The sequence below is a fragment of the Ailuropoda melanoleuca genome, chromosome 2, assembly GCF_002007445.2.
Source record: "Ailuropoda melanoleuca isolate Jingjing chromosome 2, ASM200744v2, whole genome shotgun sequence".
In the NCBI taxonomy this organism is placed as follows: Eukaryota; Metazoa; Chordata; class Mammalia; order Carnivora; family Ursidae; genus Ailuropoda; species Ailuropoda melanoleuca.
In genome coordinates, this window is record NC_048219.1 from 190,239,576 (window position 1) to 190,265,295 (window position 25,720).

Consider the following 25,720-nt stretch of genomic DNA (forward strand, 5'->3'; position numbering starts at 1 on the left):
ATGACCTCAAAATAGCTAATGCAATTTTCTAAAACTAATGATTACATATTACACTTATTTAGCAGTTTGTAGTTTTTTACAAAGCCATTATATCCACTGAGTTTCAAAACCACCCGGTGAGGTAAAACACTCATTACCCATCCCTATCTTACAGATAAAATAACTGGAGACCAGGGGTGCCTGGGTGGCTCAGTCAGTTAAGCGTCTGCCTTCCCCTCAGGTCATGATTCTGAAGTACTGGGATGGAGCCCCACATAGGGCTACCTGCTCAGCGAGGGTCTATTTCTTCCTCTCCCTATGACCCTCCCGACCCTGCTCGTGCTCATGCTCTCTCCCCCTCAAATCATTAAACAAAAATCTTAAAAAAAAAAAAAAAAAAACAACCCAAGAAACTGGAGACCAGGTAGGTTAAGTGAATAGCTCAAGGTCACACAGCTACTAACAGTGTGTGAATTCCCAAGCCTTTGTTTGTCTCTTTGCTGGAATGATGTGCTTAAAATAGGATCATAAAATCTTATCCAGATAACATAAATCCAGTAATCTTAGAAGTTAGAATGGAAAGGTAAATATTACTTCAAATTTACTTTGCTAGGTGAAAACACTGATTTTACACTGGCTTAGCATACCCCTAATTTTTAAAATAATTATTTGAGCTTAGCAGCTTCTGGAACTCTAACTGCCAAAAGTATTCTAAAACTTTCAGAAAGTAAATGAAAAACTAAAACAAAAAGCCTGTTCACCGACACAAACTAAACAGTAACCGTCAGCTCAGCGGACTTACAAACCACTCAAACTCCTTAAAAACTCGAATCGAATAGAAACAATGATAACATTAATTACATTCTACATTAATTACACGGCAATTCTTAAATCCTTACGGATACTGGCACATTCATAGAAAAGCAGATGTGGACAAAGCCCACAAACTCCAACCATGTTAATATGCTCTCTTAAGCGTAAAATAAATGAAATAAAAACTCCCCAAACAATCTCACAAAGATGATGTAAAAGCCACACTAATTCAACCTTTCTGGGCCTGAACATGGAGCAGGGTTGTTTCAAAAGAAAGAAATTTTGTTTACTTTAAAATTCACACTTAGTATTGATCTCTTTGCATAATGTAAATATGAAAGTAAACCTCAATAAAACCATCTGCAGTCTCTAAACCTGATAATGCCATTCCTCAACCTTAACCTCCCCCCACCCCCGCCCCGAGTAAATGCGACACACAGACACACACAGGCCTCATATATAGGCCTCTTGCCTTTTTTCCCCCAACAACTAGGACCTTTGTTCCAAGCGTCGGTTTTTTGCCCCACTCAATAGCTCTTTCAACTTTCTACCCTATGTTTTTTGTTTTGCTTTGTTTTGTTTTTAGAGAGGAGATCCTCAGCCTCAACTTTCCGGGTCTTTAAAAAATGAAATGCCAAAAATATCTACAGAGAGACTGGAAAGGAACAGAAAGTTGAACACAGCACTAAAGGGCCTACAAAACGGAGTAAAGCCCGGGGATCGGGTGATTTGGCAGCCCAGGCAAGATCCGGGGAAGGCCGACTAGGAAAGGAGACAGCAGGGGAGCAGTTAGACGTCCACTCAGAACACGTTCACTGCGCTATTAAACGTACCCTCGCACCCCTCACACACGAACATTTACTCACTGACACAGTCCCTCCTTCAATTAACTAACAAGCAATTAAACTCTACCCACCTCCAGACATGATGCTTAAGCTAAACGTCCCCAAAGTGAAACAGCGTTATCAAATACAAACAAACCTGTCTCGAAGCTTTAGAAGCAGCCCCTTCCGTTCCCTCCTTACCACACAAGGGTAACCAATTCCTCAATTCCCTCCCGTCCCCCCAGCAGTTCAAACGTGTTAAGTTATTTCCTCCCGATTTGCATGTGTTTTTAAATCTTTATTAATCTTTTTCCCTGTAGAAAATTAAGGATTCCTGTTACTCTGAGGAAGGAAAGGATTTGGGATTTTCCAACCTTCGTTATTTGAACTCCCCTGTAACTTGTTTCTGAACTAGAAACCCACTCACCATAGAGAGGAGGATGGAGGAGGGTGAACTGAATGGACAAACGATATAATAGGTTTTATGTAATCCACATATAAATAAATTAATCGCCTGACTCGCTCTGAATGCTAATACGATTGGAGTGACAATTGGTTCGTCCACCCCCTCCCAAGTCCTGGACCCCCACCCCCGATTTCCATTCTGATCTATTTAGAAGCATGCTCTGCTCTTCTCAGCGAAGTTTCTCGGCCTCTTTTCCAGACCCCCTGCATGCCCGTCTCTTCGTCATCCTCACTCAGCCTCAACTTCCCACGGCTAAACTGCCCAGCTCAGACCCCGTCTCCAGCCTCGCCCGCCCACAACCCTCCCCCCTTGGCAGGAAACCCCTTACTGCGGTCTAAAGTCACTCCGGCCTCTCCCTCCTCTGACCCTCGCTTCCCCCAACTGTTGTCACTCGAGCTGCTCCCTAGTTTCCATTTCCGGGCCGTCCCCGGCCCTGGAGCCTCCCCTCTCCCGGTTTCCGGGCCCCCCATCCCATTTCCGGGGAACCCTTGCCGTCTTCACACCCCCCACCTGCACTTCCGGCCCCCCACTTTCTCGCTTCCTAGACGCCCTCCAAGCTCCAAAGCCCACTTCCGGCCCCCCCGGCCCCCACCGGGTTCCCCAAGACCCGCACGCCTTACCCCGGTTCCGTGAAGGGCCCTCCTCATCGCCGGGAACCGGAGGGGGGACCCAGCGAACCCCCCCGCTCCCGCCCGGCCCCGGTCTCCCTCGAGCGCCTCGCCCGTCAACCCCCGGCCCGGTCCTTCCGCGGCCCCACCGCCGCCGCCGCCGCCGGGAGCAGGCCGAGCGGGGGCCGAATCGCGGCGATGACACAACCGGGCTTCCTGGGACTTTCTGTTCCAGCTCCTCCCCACCCCCCCTCCACTACCCCCCCTAACCCCCTCGGCACAACCCCCTCCCCCAAGCCTGGCCTGGCTGCTCGGAACTGCGCCCCAATTACCTAGTTGGGCCCCAAAGTCTCCGGTTCGGACTCGGTAGCGCGGCAGTAACTTCACTCGCTCCCCCACCCCCCCCGGCGGCGGCGGCGGCGGCGGCTCCTCGGGTCCCTTCAATTATCAGCTGAGCCGCAGCACCGCGGCCGGCGTGCGCCTCCGCCCGCGCCACCTCCCTCCCCGCCCGTTCCAACACCCTCCGGGAACTATTTTGCCCTCCGGCTCGGGCAGACGAGCTCTTCCGCGGGAAGGCCCCGCTGCTTACTCGCAGCCCATCACATCGCCCCTCCCTCCCCCACCGCCCGGAGCGACTCTCCCAGCGGCCTGAGATCTCCGCCCGATCCCTTCGAGGGACCAGGAAGGGAAATGTGGAGCTGTGCTTGGTATCCCTCCGCCGGGGTCACCCCCTCCCCTCCGTGGTAGCAGGAACTAATTCCCTTTCGGGTCACCGGGGACCTGAGGGTTGAAATTTCAGGGCCAGAGTTCCCTCTGACTCTTGGGAGAGAGGTCCATCACCCCAAGACAGAAACCCCCTGCTAGCTCAAAAGCGGGGTTCGATTTAAAATAGGGCTTTGGCCCCATGACCCCAATCAAGCCCCGCCCCTTCCTGGTTGTCTTAGCGACGGCAGTGGCGTCCCAAGATGGCGTCGTGGCTGCCGGAGACTCTGTTCGAAATTGTAGGACAAGGCCCAGCGCCGAGCAAAGACTATTACCAGTTATTGGTCACCCGGTCCCAGGCAAGTGCGAGGCGCGGTTTACCCTCTCTAACTCCCTGCCGCCCCGGTGGAGCGCGGAACGCGAGCAGCGCTAGGCCGAGAGCGATTGTGGCCCGCCGGAAGCGTCCGGTCCCAGCTCCAAGCCGGGAGATTTCCCTCGTCACCTCGGCCTCCTCCGCTAGCTCCTCGGTGGCCCGCGTGTCTTTTCCCAACCCCGGCCCGGCTCGTCCCTGGCGAGCTTTCTTTGCCTTCCCACATCGCCGCCCGCTCCCTTCCTGTCATCCGAGGTTCCTACCCGCAGAGTTCCCTCCGCGCGAAGAGAAAAACAGGCGTCCCTGGCTTGCGTGCAGCCTCACCTCAGCGTGGGAAGGAGAGAAAGAAAGACTCAGCCAAGTGTCCCAAGGAGGAGCCGGCAGGGGAGGGGAGAAAGGGACGATCTCTTTTCCAGGGTAGGAGTTAATCATGGGGGATTTTTAAAATCTCATTGTGGTCTTTATGGGCACCACGACCACATCAAAACTTCCTTATTTCTAGTAGGAATTGAGTGTTGAGAGCTTTCCCTTACCTTTTTGGAGCCCCTTCTATCCCATTGAAAGTGTGCGGGGGGTGGTACAAAAATGTTTCAGCTGCTCTGCGCGTCAGCCCCACCCATAATGACATCTGCTCCACAACAATAAGACCGAGGATTATGTTATCGCTGGAGTAAAGTAACCATCAGCCTATTTTTATGACTACTTTAGCTATTTAAGGTGGGCTTTTTGGATGATTTATTGTGCTTATGAAATGATCAAGTTGATCTGGGCCTCCACCCGGAACACGTTTTCTGATTCCTGGCTGAGCTTAAGCCTGTCACTGAGATAAAGCACCATGTTATTTAATAGATGGCATTTCTATAAAATGAAATTTAGAATTTTGTATGTATTTGTTTTGGTGTAGAGATTGAATATTGCATCAGTTTTCCCGTGAGCCCTTAAGTAGGCAAAGAATGCTTTTCTATAGCTTCAAAATCATCTTTTAAAAATAATGTATATTTTATTTTTAAACCTGAGATTTATAAATATTGCAAGTATATCAATAATAAAAGCATGATAACCTGTCAAACTTAAATATTTAATTGAACATTTGGGGGGAATTTTTACACATTTAATTGGAATTTCTTGAGCGCTAAAATTCATTTTTTGTACAATTTTAGGACCATTTCTTATTCGCCTTAAGATGTAAAATTCTAACAATTTTTTACTTTCTAACATTAATGATTGAAAGCAGTAACATATTACTATATTCATACTTCGTTTTCTATTTTCATCTGTCTCACCTAAGTTAAAATGTTCTAATGTTTACAGTTTTTTCCATAATTTGTCTTTTAAAAGATTTTTTGAGGATTTCTTTTTCGTGAAGGTCTGGTATTACAAGTGTACTGCCATGTGTATTATCATGTCATAAGCCTCAACAAATAAATACTTGTTTACCTTTTTATGTTAGTAAATTAGCCGTAAGAGTGCTCCTGGCATTAGTTTTCCCCAAGAATGCTTCTGTTGTTGTTGTTCAGACTTTGCTCTGTAGTCTAACTTGGGCACACGCCTTCTAACTACTGTGTTTTTTGAAATCTCCCCTCCCCCACCCAAGTATTCTTAAAGCTTTCTTTTCTTTTCTTTTTTCCTTCTTTTCTTGTCTTTCTTTCTTTCTTTCTCTTCTTTCACAGATCAAAAACTGGCTTTCATTTCAGGCCCTATTCTTTATGTCAATTGCTTCTATATAAAATCCTTTTCAAGCTGATTCATTTTCTTTTTTAAGCAGACAGAATATATCCACTACAGTTCTACCAGTGAGAGTTCATCTCAAATCTGATTAATTCACTCTCTTTTTAAAGTAAAATTTGTTGTAAAAAATAGTAAGCCAAAAAAACAGTCTTTTCAGTCAACTGTCGTGAGAATATGCTATTTTCTGACCACAAGATAATTTTTCTAAGGCTCAGCACAGGAAACCAAACATCCACTAAGAGGTGGTCTGACATAAATAAGTACTAAAAGACTAGAATTAAAATGAGTTTTATAAGACGGATTTTTTTTCTGGAGTGACTTTCTAAAATTTTTCCTGTCTCTTTCTTCCTTTATTTCCAAAAATGTTGTATATTATTCGAAATATGCCCCAGATTTAGATGGATCTTTCTGTCTCTCTGATTCTCTTTTTTATTCTTTTTCACTGCTTTTATTTTTATTGGCTTTAAATTCAAATAACTGCACAGTTTATATGGATTTGAAGGCAGATATCTCTCTCATTGGGGTCACACCACTGTTACTGTAGTCCAGAATATAAATGTTGTACATAAATATTTTCTTTGCCTTCTTGCAGATACAGTAACATTAAATACATATTTTTATGCTTATAGAGACATTCCCAATTAACAACTCGATGCCAAGGTGGTTGTTTTTTTTTCCCCCCAAGAGAAACACTTACAGAATATAGTTTGCAGTCAATATAGTTTCTCAAATTTGACATTTATAATGATCTAAAGGCTAGAAAAATTACTGCACTGCTTTCTCAAAGATTTACCCAATTATTTGCACTGTAGTTTTAGTAGTATATATATTTTCTTATATTGGCTTCTAATTCTTTGAAAACTACTAGATTCATAGTAAGTTAGAGCTGGAAAGAACCTTGAATATTATTTAGGCAAGGGATACTCCATGCTTTGCTTCAAAGAAAATCTTAAATTGTGTTCCTGAATGAAGATCGTTTCCTTAATTTAATCAGCAAGTTGGCATTTACTATGGAGATGCGAAATACAAGATTTCTGCCTTCAAAGAATTCATCTTTCGTTCCACAAATATGTATTAAGCACCTTTTATGTGCCAGGTACTGTTCTGGATGCTGGGGAGACATCAGTGAACCAAACAAAATCCCTCCTCTTGTGGAGCATATAGTCTAGGTGAGAGAATATAGTTAGTGATTTGATTTATATAAACACTGAAATGGCTTTTTAAGAACAAAGGAAGTTCATCGCCAAGTTAATGAATAGCACAGGTGATTTAAAATCTGAGTCCAGAGGAAGCAAAAATCACTTTAGAGTAGGAGGCTCCGGAGGGTGCTATCATCGGTCTTTTACCCTTGAAATTCTGTCTTCTTCATTCTCTTGAAGTGGAAGTATTGTTTAAGATGGTCACCCCTGGTGACTTCAGTTTAATGTGACAAATACTAGAAAAGTGCTAGAAACGGTAACCATATGCTAAGTAGATGAGAATTGGCAGATAATGGCCTCTTGCACCTGTGTTAGGCCGTCCTCCCAAGAGCACCAACATGTGATAGTCACCCCAGTGAATGAAAGGAGGAAGAATGAGTAATAGATTAATTTACCTATCTTACTTAAGCCTACTAAAAAACTCCAAAAAGATACCTTAAAGCTAATGTCGTCTGAAAAAAAAAAAAATCCCAAAAGCTCACTCCTCAAAAATAACAAGTATTTTTGATGTGCTTTAGACTTGTAAAGTTGTAGACAGACAGAAAACACATGAGGTCGCATGCCAGCCTGTGACAGGAAACTGTCCTCTCCAAAGACTTCTGAAAAAGGAATTAAAACTAACTTAATGGCTGATGTTTAGACTTTCAACAAAGAATCGTGCCGGTACTGTTTCAAACTGCACAGCAATTTTAAAGATTTAAGATTTAAGCACAGCCTAATAAAAATGTTAATACATGTACCCTTTGACCCTGCAAATCCATTTCTAGGATTTTATATGCAAAAATGCTTTCACCTATGTACAAGGATATGGGAGCAAAAAGTTCACCAGAGTGAAATAATTGTAAAAACATTTTTCCATTAGTGGAAATTTGGTTCAACCGAATCATTCATACCAGAGAATACGATGCAACCTTTTAACAACAATGTGATGGATCTCTTTAGTAAAACAGATCTTAAGCAAGAAAAGTAAGTTGCTGGCTTAAACATTACCATGATCTCGTTTGGAAAAAAAAAAACCCGACCACCACAATAGTTTTATTTTGTTTTAAATAAATGTTAATGAAGTTTAAATAAATGTTAGAGGAAACAGTTGAAGCACTTCGCTCTGAGGGATGGAATTTTGGATTGCTTTCACTTTCTGCATTACATATTTTTGAAAGATCTGAGTTTTTCTACAGTGAACATTTATTTTTATAATCCGAGAAAAGCAATGAAAATTGAAAATGAAAGCAATAAAAATTGAAATGAAAACTTCTCACATACTCTGAGAAGTTGTCCTGCTGTGCTTGAACTTGCATCTGTTGCCCCAGTACCACCTCTGAGGCACCTCCCACATTACATGGTGGACAGCATTAATAACTGTGTCACCAGAGTCTACTGACTGGAGGAGAGAGTGGTTCTAATTCAACAAATTCAGAGGGTGCAAATGGGTTGATGGTTACTTACAAAATTTTAATGTCTAGAAACTCCTGACTTTTGCAGGGTTTTTTGCTTTTTAGTTTTTTAATATAGGTAATAATTACTTTTGAGAAAGTAAAAGATTGTCTTCTCTTGCTTTGTTGGGGGCCAGATAATACTAAGGAGCTATTAAAGAACAGTAGAATTAAAATTATATTAACTAGACACGAGGTTGCACATTTTGGAAGGAGGATGGGGCGCAAATTGATATTGTGATGGTATTTCCCCAGGGGACCCAGGAACCCCTAAGTCATCCTCTACTCTAGCCCCACTCCCCACCTAAACTCCCCAAGAGTCACCTACATGGAGAAGATAAAGCAAAGGAGAGTAAAACACAAATTCTTTTTTTGCTTCTGGTTACTCTTTCCTTGTCCCAAAGGGAACGTCTTCCACGGATGGACTGAATGTTTCTGCAGACGTCAAGCTATTTCACCCATTCTGCCCAGTGGCCATCAGCCACAGCCAAAACGTTTCTACACAGAACGACTGCTGCTCCTTTTAAAGTCCAGAATTCAGTGGAGTGCTTGCATTCGCTTATTTTCCTCTTCTCTGTTATTTACGATTGACTTCTCTTATGGGGGCTGTCTGTCTCCCATAGTCCCTCATTTTTCCCCCTGCTGTTAAATACAGGCTTTTCCCTTCTTCACTCTGTCTTAGAACTTTCAGCCCAGCCCTGCTCCAGGCCCTCTCAGGAGCTTTTTGGTTTTCCCTCCTGCTCTTTCTGACAGCAGTAACTGCAGTGAACACCCTTCCCTGCCCTGCAGGTTTGGCCAGGTGTTCATGCCTACTGCATTATCCTTCTAGTCCTCAGATCTGACACACTTCAGAAAAATGATTCCCAACCTGTGACACTCCAGGATGTACCCAGTTCCAGCTGTGAAATTGCTTTTGATCAGAAATTTAAATTCCTTTTAGTTTTTCAAGGTGACATGTGGCACTTTTAGGGAGAGAGGGATAAAATAATACAAATAAGGGGTTAAATTCTTAAAAATTACAATAGTGTTCTACCACATTATAACCCAGTTGTCAAATGGCTCCTAAACCCTCATTTCAAAATTCCACGACAGCCTGACAGAGCCCCAGTATCCTCTTTTTTCAGGTAAATCGTTCATTCAGCATCTATGAGCACCTACTCAATCTGGGCAGTTAATTTGGTCTCACCCTACATTGACACATATTTGTCTCCTAATTATATGGGGCAGTAGAGCACTTAATTGGGAGTCACTGAGTCATGGATTCTTTTATTCCTCCTGCTAGTCTGCAAGCAGTTGACCTGGGGCAAGGCACTTAATTTGTCTGGGCCCCAATTGTCTCATCAACATTATAAGGTTACTACGCCAAGAGATCACAAAGGTTTATTCCATTCCTAAAATGCTATTTTGCATGAAAGTAATGTTTCACCCTGGAAAAAGTATTAGATTTTTTTTTTTTTAAGAAAAATTAGATTTGCATTGGAGATCTGTATTAGTAGCTATGTGACCTATATAAGTCTTTACCCACCTGAGGTTCCATTTCTTCATCCATAAAATGAACAGTTCAACTCTTGGCTATTTCACAGATATGGTAAGAACAGATACATATAAAAAGCACTCCAGGCCAGTGTTTCTCAAAGAGAGCTTGTATGATCAAATGAGATTGGAAAATCCTAGGTTAAACACAATCTATTTTCTTCGCTTCTCCGGAATTTGTCAGAGCCTTTAAAATCCTGCTGTCCGCTGTGAATCTCCAAGAGGAGACTGTACCATGGAGCTTTTCCTATAGGCTGGTGACTATGGAACCTTTTTTCTCCGAGCATCTCAGGAGCTGAGGTTCTGGGGAATGCTAACTGGAAAATACCCAGCAGTGTACCTGGTACAAGAGCAGCAAATACTGAAGAAATGTTTAAATATTTACATTGTATTGTCTTCTTCCAATGCCAGATCAGCCCTATTTCACCTTTTTTTTTTAAAGATTTTATTTATTTGAGAGAGAAAGAAAGCATAAGCAGGGGGAGGGGCAGAGGGAGAAGCAGGCTGCCCACTGAGCAAAGGCCCTCCCTCCCCCCTATGTGGGACTCAATCCCAGGACCCTGGGATCATGACCTGAGCTGAAGGCAGAGGCTTAACCGACTGAGCCACCCAGACAACCCTAAATTTCACCTTTTCCATGAAAATGATTATAGAAACTCTTAACCCCTATTTTTTTTTTATTTTTTATTTTTACACTTAGCTTATATTTCCGTAAAAATACTTATTGGCGTTTTGATTGGGCTTGCAATGAATATATAGCTCCATTTATGGTGAATTGACATCTTTACAATATCGAGTTTCAATCCACAAATATAGTATATCCTTCTTTTTAGAATTTTTTTTTTAGGTATTCCTTAATTTTGGTTAGAGATTTCTTATAGTATAGAAATCTTACATATATTTTGTTAGATTTCTAGGTGTTTGACTATTTTAAGTTATATTGCTTCTCAAAGTTATATTTTTTATTTGTAGCTAGCTAGTAAAAACAATTGATTTTTGCTTCTAGTAAATATCCTTTTATATGGTGATCTTACCAAGTCACTTACTAATTTTAATAATTCATGTTCTTTTTAAAATTTTCTGACACATTCATGTCCTCTGTAAATAGTGACATATTTCTTCCTTTCTGATCCTCATACCTTATTTGTCCTTGCCTTATGACATTGGCTAAGACTTCCACTAAAATGTTGAAGAAAGATGATGACACCAGGCATTCTTGTCTTGTTCCTAGACTTATGGGGAAGGCTTTCAGTATTTTGTCATAGAGTATGTGTGCTGTTGGTTTTTAAGGTATTTCCTTTTATTTAAAGTTTGCCAAAAGTTTCCATTCTGAATGGATAATGAATTTTATTTTTTTAAAGATTTTATTTATTTATTTGACAGAGAGAGCAAGACAGCATAAGCAGGGGGAACATTAGAGGGAGGGGTTCCATCCCATCACTGAGCAGGGAACCCGAAACAGGGCTCGATCCCAGGACCCTAGGATCATGACCTGAGACAAAGGCAGACGCTTAACCATCTGAGCCACCCAGGCGCCCCATGAATTTTATTTTTAAAAAAATTTTTGAAAAAACAACAAAAAAATGTCTTTTAGCTATATACTAAAATTCAAGGTAGCTGTTTTTCTCTAAATTATTATTGAGGTTATTATAAACTGAGTGCTTCCTGGCTCCAGGACCACCATACTCAGCATTCCTTAAAGAACACCCATCATTTTCTCATGCTATCCCTGTAAATTTGGCATCAGTCATGTGAGTCACTTCCTGTCAGACCACCACATACAAATTCTCTGCCTCCTTTGAGTCTCATCTAAAATGCCTGCTTAAGGGGCACCTGGGTAGCTCAGTCGATTAAGCATCTGACTCTTAATTTCCTTTCAGGTCATAATCTCAGGGTTTTGAGATCGAGCCCCAAGTCGGGCCTGCACTGGGCCTGGAGCTGGCTTAAGATTTTCTCTCTCCCTCTTCCTCTGTCCCTCCCTCCCCAATCTCTCCAATAAAAAAATAAAAAATAAAATGCCCACTTAACATTTGAAATCAGTGGAGAAATGAAGAAACTTTGAATAATTATTGTAACAACTGGCTACCAAAAAAGCCACAAAATAGAAAAAATTAGCTAAATCCCTATCTCATACTATCCACTAGAAATAGTTTACATGAATTGAAGAAGTAAATGTTATACACACAAACATACACTAGGAAAGTACCATAAGAAAATAAAGGAGAATATTATTTGAGTCTGGAAGTAGAGTCTGCACAAAACTCGAATCTGGGAGCCATAAAGGAAAAGAATGGCAGATCAAGTACATTTAAAATAAAGTTTTGGGATGCTTGGGTTGCTCAGTCGGTTAAGTGTCTGCCTTTGGCTCAGGCCATGATCCCACTCTCCTAGGATCAAGTCCCATGTTGGGCTCCTTGCTCAGCTGGGAGCCTACTTCTTCCTCTGCCTGCCACTCCCCCTGCTTGTGCACTCTGTCTCTCTCTGACAAATAAATAAATAAAATCTTCAAAGTAAATAAAAATAAAAAGTTTTGTGGGTGCCGGGTTGGCTTTCTAGGTAGAGCATGAGACTCTCGATCTTGGGTTTGTAAGTTTGAGGCCCCATTTTGGGTGCAGAAATTACTTAAGCATAAAATCTTTTTAAAAAATAAAGTTTGTTTCATGAATGATACTTAAAATTAATAAATTGCTGGGAGAAAATGTTGGCTACATATTTTGCAGGCAAAGGGTTAATATACTCACTACCTAAAGATTATTAATTGTACAAATTTGACAAAAGTCAGTTTTAATTTATGATAAAAATTCTCAACAAAGCAATATAGAGGAAACATACCTCAACATAATAAAGACCATATGCTGTGTAACAAGCCCGCAGCTAACATCATATTCAGTGGTGATAACTGAAAGTTTTTCTTCTAAAATCACAAATGAGACAAGGATGCCTACTCACTAATTTTATTCAACATAGTATTGGAAATCCTAGCCAGAACAGCTAGGCAAGAAAAAGAGATAAAAAGTATCCAGATTGTAAAGGAACAAGTGAAACTATCATTATTTGCAGATGAAAATATTCTAGAAAACTCTTAAGATTCCATCAGAAAAACCTTAGAACTAGTGAACAAATTCAAGAAAGTTGCAGGATACAAAATCAATACACAAAAACCCATTGCATTTCTATACAGTGATAATGAACTATCAGAAAAAGAAATTAAGAAAACAATTCCATTTATAATTACATCAAAAAGATTTAAAATACCAAGAAATAAATAACCAAGGAGGTGAAAGACCTGTACATTGAAAAGTACAAGACATTACTGAAAGAAATTGAAGAAGACACAAATAAATGGAAAGATATTCCATATTCATGGATTAGAAGAATTAATACTGTTGAGATACACATATTATCCAAAGCAATCTACAGAGTCAGTGTAATCCCTATCAAAATTCTAATGGCATTTTTCACAGAAGTAGAACAAACAGTCCTAAAATTAACATGAATTCATAAAAGACCCTGAATGGCCAAACCAATCTTGAGAAGAAAAAGGCTGGAAGTGTCACACTCCCTGATTTCAAGTATTGCAAAGCTATAGTAATTAAAACAGTGTGATATTGGCATAAAAATAGACACATTGATCCATGGAACAGAATAGAGAGCCCAGAAATAAACCCACACATGTGGTCGTTTAATTTATGACAAAGGAGCCAAGAATATACACTAGGGAAAGGACAGTTTCTTCAATAAATGATGTTAGGAAAATTAGTCCTCTGCAAAAGAATGAAAATAGACCACTATCTTATACCATCCACAAACTCAAAATGGACAAAAGACAAATGTTAAGACCTGAAACCATAAAAATCCTAGAAGGAAACAGACGCAGTAATCTTCTTGACATAAGTCTTGGTGATGATTTTTTTAATCTGACACCCAAAGCAAAAGCAACAAAAGCAAAAATGTAAACAAGTGGGACTACATCAAACTTAAAAGCTTCAGTGTAACAAAGGAAGCCATCAACAAAATGAAAGGGAAATGTACTGAATGAGAGAAGACATTTGTGAATGATATATCTGATAAGGGTCTGATATCCACAATATATAACTCATACAACTCAATAGCAACCAAATCCAATTTTGCAGTGGGCAGAAGATATGGATAGACATCTTTCCAAGGAAGACATACCAATGGCCAAGAGGTACACAAAAAGCTGCTCTACATTTAATCATCAAGAAATGCAAATCAAGACAACAATGAAATACCGTCTCATACCTGTTTGAATGGCTAGTTTCAAAAAGACAAATAACAAGTATTGCTGAAGATGTGGAGAAAAGGAACCCCTTGTGTGCTGTTGATGGGAAACAGTATGGAGATTCTTCAAAAAATTAAAAACAGAACTGCCATATGATCCAGCAATTCGACTTCTTGGTATTTATCCAAGGAAAACAAAAATACTAATTCAAAAGAATATGCACCCTTATGTTCATTGCAGCATTATTTATAATAGCCAAGATATGGAAACAACTTCAGTGTCCACCATTGGATGGATGGACAAAGATGTTGTAGTTTTACAAACACACACACACACACACCCCAGAATATTATTCAGTCATAAAAAAAAAATGAAATCTTGCTATTTGCAACAACATAGATGTCCCAGAGGGTATTATGCTAAATGAAATAAGGCAGAGAAAGACAAATACTATATGATCTCTTATATGTGAAATTTAATACTATATATATGTATTATATATATATAGATAGATCAATCACAAGTGCACACACACACACACACACATATACCAAGCTCATACATAGAGAGAACAGAGTGGTAGTTGCCAGAGGCAGGGGGTTGGAATTTGGAGAAATGGGTGATTTTTTTAAAAAATTTAAATAAACTGATTTTCTTTTTAAGTAAATAGCTATGCTAGTATTCTAACATCTACATAATATTTAGAATTTCTAGGGGTGCCTGGGTGGCTCAGTCAGTTGGGTGTCTGCCTTCAGTTCAGGTCATGATGTCAGGGTCCTAAGATTGAGTCCTGAATCAGGCTCCCTGCTCAGCAGGGAGCATGCTTCTCCCTCTGCCCCTCTCCCCAGCTCGTGCTCTCTCTCTCTCAAAAATAAATAAATAAAGCTTTAAAAAAATTTAGAATTTCTAAAGGGCATATACAATTATTTAGGGATTTGGAGAGATTGGTTGACAGTCTTCACTTTCAGAAATCTTCGTTTTGGGGCCCCTGCGTGGCTCAGTCAGTTAAGTATTTGCCTTCTTTGGCTCAGGTCATGATCCCGGGGTCCTGAGATGGAGCGCCATGTCAGGCTCCCTGCTCAGTGGGGAGTCTGCTTCTCCTTCTCCCTCTGCCCCTCCCCCTGGCTATGCTCACTCTTGCTCACTCTCTCAAATAAATAAATAAATAAAATCTTTAAAAGGAAAAAATCTTCACTATGGGGTTAAGGTGTGATTTAGCATTGAAACAGATCTGATTAATTCAGTAAAAAATCAGTTTGTTGTTTTGTTTTTTTACTAAAGGTCTCAACAATTATTCACCTAAGAACATCTTAAAATCCACAATCAAATAGAATTTGCTTGATCCCTCTAAAGGCACCTCTTAGTAACAAACCTAATCATTATAATAATATTAAACATTATTGAGTGCTTATTACAGGTGAGGCATTTAATCCTTGCAAAAAGCTTATAAAATGGGTACCATTGTTATATAGATGAGAAACTGGGATTTAGAGAGTTTAAATAAAATTTCCTGGATCCATACATTGTGGCCAAGCAGAGAACCCCCTTTGGCTGGCCTTACTTACTCTATCTGGGCTTTTTCCAAATGCTACAGCTACATCTCAGCTTTGCTTCCATTTAAAAAGAAAAAAGAATTTTTTTCAATGAATGACTCAGAATGATTCAGAGATTAATATTTAATAAATTACTCTTGAAGTACTCTTTCCCTTCAAGTTGCCACCTTAAAATAAATAAATAAGTCACATACTTGACCCTACATCCCTTTGTCTCTCATCTCTTACTCTTTTCCTTCACAAAAGTACTCACTGCTTCCATGACCCTTCCTCTCATTCATTCCTTAAGACAACCCTTACCTTCCTCTTACTCCTGGTATGTTACTCCATAACTCTATAATTGCCAAATCTAAAGGATATCTTATGACCTTAGCATACTTGACATTTCATGCTGTTGATCAGCCTTTTCTTGAAATGCTTCCCTTCTTTATAGCCCATGAATCCTTATTTCCTGGTTCTTCTGGGTTTGTGGCAACTCAAGTGGTCCTTGCCTTTATGCCCACATTAATGTTGCTATTTCTTCAATCTATTTTTCATTTAAAATAAAAAAAGGTCATTAGGGTGGGCCCTAATCCAGGTGTCCTTATAAGAAGAGATTATGACACAGATTTGCACAGACAGGAGACCATGTAAAGACACGGGGAGAAGATAGCCATTTACAAGCCATGGAGAAAGGATTCGGAAGAAGCCAATCTGCCAACACCTTGACTTCTATCTTACAGAATATGAGAAAAAAAATTTATGTTTAAGCCATCCAGTCTGTGGTCCTGTGTTAGGACAACTCCAGCAGAATAATACAATTTCTAAAGTTAAAGGATGACCTGAATTAAAGCTTTTAAAAAAAAATTGGACAGTTACGTGAATACTCATGAAGAGAAAAGCCTTGTCAGGCTCATTCCTTATGAGCTTCAAAGAGGGATTTGGAAGACTTGATGCAGTCTATTTTAATTTAAAATGTTTAAAAATTAATAATAATAAAAAAATCCTATGAAGGCTCGCTGCACAGAGGACCAAACTCAGAGCATGGTTATGAAAATACATGCTAGTTTGGAGAATAGGGGGTGAGGAAAAACTGGCCAGTAATCTAGGGGGGAAAAAAAGAAACATAGACATTAAATTTGTTTTAAAACCCATTTGCTAAAATGGTGTCGATTTTAGAGGATAGGATCGGCATTATTGTAGATTTTTTACTATTATGGACAAATGGTAAGAGATTCACAGAATGTTGAAGAGCATCAAGTACTTGGGGCAGAGTGGTAATTACTAAAAGGGAATCCTTGCTCTGTGATCTTCCTCTGTCTGGCTGACGGATATTTTAGGAGTGATTATCAAGCAATGAAGTAAGAAAGTAGCCTTGTAAGGAGTGGAGGCACCATCATGGGAGGAAGGGGTAGAAGTACAGACATCAGAAATCGTAACGTCGTCTTCCAGTTATGCTACCACTAGCCAGTCCCTGGGCCCCATTTTTATGCTCTAAATTCTAGATTAAAAAATGTAGAGTCAGGGGCAGCTGGGTGGCTCAGTTGGTCAAGCGTCTGCCTCCGGCTCAGGTCATGATCCCAGGGTCCTGGGATCAAGTGCCACATTGGACTCCTTGCTCAGTGGGAAGCTTGCTTCTCCCTCTCCCTTTGCCTGCCGCTTCCCCAGCTTGTGCTCTCTCTCTCTCTCTGTGTCAAGTAAATAAAATCTTTTTAAAAAAAAAAAAGAGAGAGAGAATGTAGAGTTTAGTAGTAAAGAGAAAAATAATTAGGAAATAAGATCTGTGAGTATAGATTAAAGTAATTGTGATTATTTAGCTAAATAAGAGAGGCCTGGGTTATTTAATACTTTTTTTTAAGAATGATTTTACCATAATTGATGATAATCAATTTCACAGCAGGGATCAAAACAAGAGGGAATGAGTGCCCACTGCAGTGTGTGGGATTTAGGTTAAACACAGGGAAGAACTGGCTCAGCAGGATGAAGAACTACAAAAGGATATGGAATTTACTACTTGTGAGATCTTTTAAAATAGTCTTGCAAGTGTCAGGTCGCCTGGGTGGCTCAGTCCGTGAAGTGTCTGCCTTCAGCTCAGGTCATGATCTCAGGGTCCTGGGTTTGAGCCCCGCATCAGGCTGCCTGCTCAGTGGGGAGGCTGCTGCTTCTCCCTCTCCCTCTGCACCTCCCACCCACTCATGCTGTCTCTCTGTCTTTCCGTCTCTCTGTCTGTGTCTCTGTCTCTCTCGCTCTCCCTCAAATAAAATCTTTTAAAAGACAATAATCTTGCAAAGTGTTAAGGCAAATTAGAAAGATAAATAGCCTCATGGAAAAATGGGCAAAGAACATGAAGCAAGTTACCTAAAGCGCCTGGGTGGCTCAGTCGGTTAAGCATCCGTCTTTTGATTTCGGCTCATGTCACGGTCTTAGGGTTGTGAGATCCAGCCCCGGGTCAGGCTCCAAGGTGGGCACGGAGTCTGGTTAAGATTCTCTCTCTCCCTCTGCACCTCCCAACTATCCCCCCTTGTGCACAGTCTCTCTGTCCAAAATATAAATTAATAAAAACACGAAAAGATGCTTACTCTTACTAGTGATCAAGGAAATACAATTTAAAACCACAAGGTACAAATTTTTCTACTGGCAAAAAATTGAAAATACCCAGGCTGACAAGGCTCTGAAAGGGCTTCTTTCAGTGTTTGCTGCACACGGAGTCCCAGACCACGCCAACAATGCAAGGATGAGTTCCCCTCCCTCAGGTTGTGCGGTCTAGTGGGGAGGCAAACAGACTATAGCAAGGTCACATACGGCAGAGATCCCAGCTCTCTGGTGAGAGCATTGGAGGGACTCCTGAGCTGGCAGCGTGGCAGGGAAGACTCACAAAGACTAGATGTGAGCTGAGCCCAAAACACTAGGGACAGTCCTTTGGGCCGAAGGTACGTGAGGGCAGAGCCTGTATCAGGGGCGAGTCATAAGTGTTGCACTGTTGCAAAATGTGAAGCTTGGTGCTGGGCCCAGTAAGAAGCCGCCAGGGGACAGATCAAGAAGTCCGTGGTAAATGGAGCATTAAGACTTAATACAGCTAGGGGTCCCCGGCTGGCTGAGTTGTTAGAGATGCTACTCTTGATCTTGGGGTCACGTGTTCAGGTCCCACAGAGTTTACTTTAAAAAATAAAATATTAAAAAAAGAAAAGAAAAAAGACTCAGTAGAACCAAGCAGCTGTTTTCACATACCCTTTCGTTTTGCAAATAAATGTACCTCTAAGGTTCCGTAAGCATTTTATTCCAATATCCTTTTTGGGAATGTTGTTCACTAATTTAAAACTTGCTATACAAAAGAAATACCTACACCCTCAGATGTTTTATATACCAAAGTTTAAAGCCTCAACTTGTGCTTGCACCATCTAGATGAGCATGTTTTGGTGCAGGCCAGAGATCTGCAAGCAGAAACCAGAGAGCATCTGTCATCACTGTGAACACAGTAGAATTTCTTACAAATGTGTCATTGTTTCAGAAGGCTGAGCTCTGACCAACCCTCTTTGGGTTCGTGCCTGTACAAGGCAGGTATAATGAGAGCAGAGAGGAAGCCTGAAAATCAGGAGAGGCACAGACATACCAGCTCAGCACAGAATCTTGAAACTGAGAGTTTACAAAAACACATTGACCACCTTGCGATAATATTATTGAGCTAGAGGGAGTTTTAACACATAGTAAGTAATTTTCGATGCTTTTTGTCTAAATTTGGTATCTGATAAGGAGACAAGAATTTGGTGGATATTGTTAATGATTCAGCTGTGAAACAAAAGTCTTACTACTCATGTTCATGGATCTTCTAGATCCTCTGAACTGAAGAGTATCCTAAAATCAGCCACCTGAATTTTTAAAATTTTTATTTCAGTTCATTTATTCAACAAATGCTAGAGTGCTTTCTGTGTGTCGGATGCTACGGGTTGCTGTGCCAAGCACTAAGGTACAGTGGGGAGCAGAACTTCATGTTCTCTGCTCTCATGGAGTTAGACGCTGATCATATACACACATAAGCCAAACTCAGATGGGAGCCAAAGAAGATGTCAACCATGGTAAGCGCTGTCAAGGAGAGACAGCCAAGTGCTCGGATGTGGCCTGGTCAGGGAGGTCAGGGAAGGCTCTCCAGAGGAAGTGAAGCTTGCTCTGACACCTGGAAGATTGGGTGAATGGAAAGAAGGCCAGTGCAGCTGGAATGCAGAGAATGCGATGGAGAAGTCGTGAAGGTTTCTTAGAATATCACGAGCAGTGTCCTGATTCTGAGAGAACTAGACACCATTGATTTTTTTAAGAGGATGAAGTGGCTGGTGTACCACATTCCTGTGATTGTGAGACATGCTTTTTTTTTTTTTAACCTCTTAACATCTCCCAAATCAACATTTAATTAGCATTTTTTTTTCTTTCTGAACTATACATAAAATAATGATGCAACTTACAGTCAATGGCATTTTAATGAGTTGATGAAATATGTTAATCAGGTTTGCATTTTTAAAAGATCACTAGGATGTAATGTGGAGAACAGATTTATGATTGCATGGATCAGGGTTTTCTTTTTATTTTATCACTAAGTGCTGAAATTGACTACTGGTGCTGAGTAACACTAATACTCCTCTTCATCTGTGCTCCACTGCCTAATTTTAAAGTGCTGTGTTTATGAGAATAGTTTCTTTGTTCTTGTTAACTTCATAATACTATTAATCTAAACTTTAAAAAAAATCTTCATAAAACACCCCTTTTGTTTATTTGATAAACATAAATTGATATAAATCCACATAAGTCGATATAAATAATATCTGTACAGAGTTTCCCTTAATAAAAGGGTTCTGCTATGAAAACATCTGCTCTAGGTAATAGGGGTGCAAGGAGAATATCAAGGAGAATGGCATGAATACAGCTATGTGGACAACATGAGGGAGAGAGGAAAGTTCTGTGAGAATGAGAGAAGAGAGATGGATGGTCAGACTCTTGAAATGGTCTCGTTTTCTTATCAAAAAAAAAAATAGATAATACTTCCTACCGCATAGTAATGTTTTAAGGATTTTACGTATACAAATTATTGACACAATTCCCTTCCTACCTTACATTATTATTCTGGTACATTCCTTTAGTTTCAAGATGAGTTTTTCTCTTCTCTAAAACTATTAAAATGTCTCTTTGGCATTTTTTTTTTTTAAGGGAGAGGTTGGCATTCCACAGGAAAAAGTTATTTACACATTCATATCCTTTTATGCCAAACTGCATTTCAGTGGCTGCCTCTAGTTCCTCCATTACTCTCTTCCACATGGTCATTACTTCCTGCAGTTACACGAGGTTCCCTCTTCTTTGAAGATGGCAGCCATCTTGGCCTTTACAAAGGCTCCACGTAAGACACTACAGGAGCTAAGAGGCTGTTGGGAGCATTTTTAGTGCTTTCGTATTTTGTCTACTGGATAAATTTATGTTTTCCAATTAATAAACTTTAAGCAGTGATTTATATTTTATATATTTATAAAATAAATAAAAATTATTCCTCGATGTTACCTTTGAATACTGATTTTCTTTTTACCTTTTTTCTTTTCTGGAGGGAGGTTACTAACACCAAGACTACAGTATTGATAGCGTAACTAAGAACATTTGATGAATACAGAAAGACACAGTAAACACATCTTTATCATAGTACTCACTGCAGTGTCATATACCTTTTGCGCAAGGATTGTACTTCTGGTAGTAATCTGCTATAATGGTTAGATGTCTGTCTGATTTGTGGAGAAATTGGTTGTGCAACCCAAGTAGGTGTGTGTTCCTGTTGAATTGTGTCCTCCCCAAAAAAGATGTTGAAGTCCTAATCCCCATTACCTCAGATAGTGACCTTATTTAAAAACAGGATTATTGTAATTATTATTAGTTCAGATGAGGTCATACTGGAGTAGGTAGACACTACTTCAGTACAACCAGTGTCTGTAAGAAGACAGCCATGTGATGAACAAAAATTGTCAGCAAACCGCAGGAGCTAGAAGAGAAGCAAGGCAGGGTGCAGAGGGAGCATGGGTCTGCCGACACCGTGATTTCAGACTTCCAGCCTCCAGAACTCTGAGGCAATAAATTTCTGTTGTTTTAAGCCACTCAGTTCGTGGTACTTTGTTAAAACAATACTAGGAAACTAATACAATCTGTGAGGACATCTGTTGCTCACCTACTTGATTCACCTGAATATGTCAGGGGAAAACATAGTTGTCTGGATATGTCAGTCATTACTACCTTGTCTCAACCCCATCTGAGATAAGTCACCATCTGTAATGTCCAGTCCCCTGATCCCTCCCCTTGTCAGTTAATTGGACCAAGATGGACACCTATTTTTAGGCTAGTGAATCTATTGGCTGACCAGCAACTGTAGGACTTGTGGGGCCTGGTATGAAAAGGTGATCCTTCATTTGAAAACTTGGACAAGGAGGGATATAGCCAATTAGCTGCAGCAAACTGAAATCGAAAGGTAAAGAGGAAGTTTAAGGTGGCCATTCTGAACTGTATGGAAGCTTCTGGACAAGAAGAGTGGAAAAAACACCACAAGAGGGGGCATGACCATGGGTGGCTGTGATGGCACAGAGGAGGGGGAGCTCGGCCTTAGGGGATGTGGCTGAGATGGCAGGTCACCTCTCTATGGCCATTGTCACCCTTTAGAAAAGAACTGAACTTTTAGTTGTGCTTAATGCTGCCCAGCTAAAAGATTGCAAGTCCCACCTCCCTGGTGGCCAGGAATGACCTTGAAGCTAAGTATGCAAGACTTCCAGGGCATTTCCATAAGGGTGGGGTGGGGTGAGGAGCGTCTTCAGCTGGCTGCTTAGTTGTAAACCTTGGGGGCAAGGAAGGGGTAGAAAGGATAATGGGAGACAACTTACCCCTCCACCCCCACCGCCACATCCCAGCCCAACACAGAGCACAGGAAGTAGTGCTCTCTGCCACTGCCCGTAGGCCACATTCTGTCCCTTTATCTCTTTTCCTTCTTGTCTTTACCTTTCCCGAATTAAATGTTGGTGAAGGACTTGGGGTTCTTCATCCCACTTAATGTCGTGGGTCTTCATCTTGAGGCAATACCTGGAGACAGTGATAGTAGGAATCTTGGTGGCTCAGCTGTGCTTCAAAGATTTGAGGATGTTGCAGGTCCCAGGGGCCTGGTTTCACTCAGCGAAGCTCACTGGGGCTCACCTGCCACCCTACCGCAGGACTCGGCCGCTCCATCTCCCTCCTTGTCTCTCGTCTCTGTGTCCTGCTTATGCCACCCCTACCTGCTACTCAGTTCTGGACTTCTAGATGCATTATCTCCAAAGAGGGGATCTCGTGTTTTTATTTAGCCACTTGTCCCTGTTGGGGAGTTTTTCCCAACAGGCCTCCTCCTTGGCCACAGTCAAGCCTCTATTTTGCCTGTCCTTGGGTCATGTGTTAAGACCTGATGGTTTTGCCACTGGTATCTGTCTCCCTTCTTGTGGTAATAGTGCCCCGATTTTCCTCGAGGAAATCACCCCTACCCCACGTTCATTGTAGATGGTCCAAATAGCTGAACCTGACCTCATTGAGTGGCAATGGTTATTGGGAAATGGGCTGACAACCCAACTGAAGCCAATTTGATGTTAAAACTGTTGAGAAAGGAGCATTCCCTTTACCGCTGGACGTGGGGCTGGAGTGATAGGAGCCTAGAGCTACAAGCAGCCATCTTGTCCTCACCAAGGAACTGCTAGCTTGTCACCACCAGGGACAACCTGCCTGCAAATGCAGCTAACACAGAGGAAGAAGCCAAGAGGTAAAGAGAGATCAGGTCTTTGTGGCCTCCTCTGCAGCTTTGTGGAGCCATCAGGGCCTACAGCTGTGTAAGCCAATTAGCTTTTCTTTTTCACCCAAACCAGACTGACAGGGTTTTCCATCATCTAAAACTGAAAATGTCCTAACTGGTCCAGGTTAGATGGTCACCCTGGTCCGATCTGCTGTGGCTGGGGTAGCCGGCCAAATGTCACCTGCAGAACAAAGTGTGCTTAAGGAATTTCAGCCCCAGAGATGGGAGCTGTGTGTGAGACAGGCACTTTGATGCTCAGCTTCTCTAAACATAAATATGAAGGATATGCAAGGCGAGGTTAAAAGTTTTGAGTTCTTAAATTATGATGGCTATTGTTATAAGACAAAGAACAAAAACGTAAAACAGTAGCATCGAAAAGCACTTGAGTAAGTATGTGAGGCATTCAGGAGCCTTGGCCCATTGGCAACTTTGCTGGCACACCGTGGCTGTGTCATGGACATCTCTCAAGATCTTTTCATGAAAACGGCATGAGGTTGTGTGTGCTGAATAAAGGGGCCTGCCACAGAGTAGTATGTGTTTGCAGAATTAAATACTTCCCACCTTCCTTGAACACGACCTCTCCCATATTCTGCACACCTAGAAACCAGCTATGTTTGAGAAATCAAAGCTAAAATAAAGCTGGCAAACAAAAGAGATGTTTGTGTAGATGTTCTAGGCAAATTCCACATTAAAACGCCTGATTTATTTAACAGTTCCATTTATGACTTTCCAGGGTTTTTCTGTTTTTGTTTTTGTTTTATTAAGTAGGCTCCACACCCAACCACCCAGGTGCCCCAACTTTCCACTTGTTTTATAAATACTAATTATAGTACTCCAACGAGAACTATGGTATCACTCCGTTATTTTTTTTTTAATTTAAATTCAAGTTAGTTAATAATATATAGTGTAGTATTGGTTTCAGGAGTAGAATTTAGCGATCCACACTTATATATAACACCAAGTGCTGATCACAAGTGCCTTCCTTAATGCCTGTCACCCATCTAGCCCATCCCCCAAACAGCTTCCTCCAACACCCCTCAGTTTGTTCTCTATGTTTAAGAGTTACTTATGGTTTGCCAGTATTACTTCTTTAAACACGAGGATGTCAAATGAGTTGCTTAAGGCAAAAAGGATTCTTTTATTAGTACCTTAAAGTCTAGATTATTCCTACTTTTGTTTTTTAGGATTTTATTTATTTGTCAGAGAACAAGCAGGGGGAGAAGCAGGCAGGGGGAGAAGCAGGCTCCTTGTTCAGTTCCCCTCCCCCCCTTGCAGGACTCCATCCCAGGACCCTGGGATCACAACATGAGACAAAGGCAGACGCTTAACCAACTGAGTCACCCAGGTGTCCCTATTCCTACTTTAAATATAAAAGAAAAAGTGGGGCACCCAGCTGGTTCAGTTGGTGGGCCATGGGACTCTTGATCTCGGGGTAATGGGTTCAGGTTCCACATGGGGGGTAGAGATTACTTAAAAAAAATAAAAAAGAAGGAAGAAAAAACAACTGCTGATAGAGGCTAGCAAGCTGGTAGTTATTAAGTATAAGAAAATGAGTTCAGGCTTGTTCTGAAAAGAAACTTGATAGGGATTTGTGAGCTATAGTTTGACCTAGGTTTAGATAGCTAAAGATCCTTGTTGGGGTTTTTTAGGAGAAAAATAAATAAGAAGAAAAATTAGGGTGAGCGTGGTTTGTTACTGTTCTATTTTAGATGAGAAATAGTGAGCAACATTGACAAAGCCGCATGCTGGATGGAAGGGAAGTGGAGGGAATTGGCACAGGCAGTGGGGAGGCAGGGAGACAGCAATGTGGTAAAAGAGAGTCTATAAGGAAACATTAACTGATACCGCCAATATAACATGGTAGTTAAACACACAGATTCTGTAAGCAGATTCCACCGTTTACTAGCTGTCGGATTGCAGGCAAGTTACTAGCCTCTACCTCAGTTTGTTCATCAATGAATGGGTCTAATAATGATGCCTCATAGTCTGGGAGAAATGAATGGGCTAATAAATATAAAGAGCCTAGAACAATGCCTGGCATATAGTAAGTGCTGTGTGTCGTTTCTTCTTATTATTAATGAGATTGGTTAATTAGTTGATTGGAAGTGGAGATATTTAATACGAGAACAGTACTTGTTCCCTATTTTTAAGTCAGGTGAATGTGCGCTTTTGTATCATAGAGCAAAGAACACAAATCGTCTGACAGGACCAACGAATGGCTCATTACAGAACTGAAGTCAGGCGCCTGGCTGGCTCAATGGGGAGAGTGTGTGACTTAATCTCAGGGTTCATGAGTTCAAGCCCCAGATAGGGCGTGGAGTCTGTTTTAAATAAATACATTAAAAACCAAACAACTGAAGTCAGATTCTGCCCTTGAATTCAGATTCTGTTCTAGACTTGGTTCTTCATTTTTCAACACTCAAGCTGCTGACCCCTCCCTCCTCCTTGACGTGACTCTCCTCCCCCCA

At 41.1% G+C, this 25,720-nt stretch overlaps 2 protein-coding genes across 6 annotated transcripts in view; one reads left to right on the forward strand and one right to left on the reverse strand.

The window, feature by feature from the left end:
• Positions 1-4,144, reverse strand: part of TRIP12 (thyroid hormone receptor interactor 12) — a 140,517-nt gene extending 136,373 nt beyond the window's left edge. Inside the window, exon 1 of one of the 5 annotated variants that reach the window (XM_034655323.1) lies at positions 3,023-3,336. The gene's annotated coding sequence lies outside the window, so the exon portion shown is untranslated. Of the gene's footprint in view, positions 1-2,702; positions 2,865-3,022; positions 3,338-4,025 lie in introns of those variants that run through there. The other 4 variants (XM_034655328.1, XM_011222681.3, XM_034655315.1 and 1 more) reach the window with 4 other exon arrangements.
• FBXO36 (F-box protein 36) overlaps positions 3,425-25,720 on the forward strand; it is an 85,243-nt gene continuing 62,947 nt past the window's right edge. Inside the window, exon 1 of the mRNA XM_034655329.1 lies at positions 3,425-3,751. Coding sequence (XP_034511220.1) covers positions 3,656-3,751 — 96 coding nt within the window. The 5' untranslated portion in view covers positions 3,425-3,655. The remainder of the gene's footprint in view (positions 3,752-25,720) is intronic.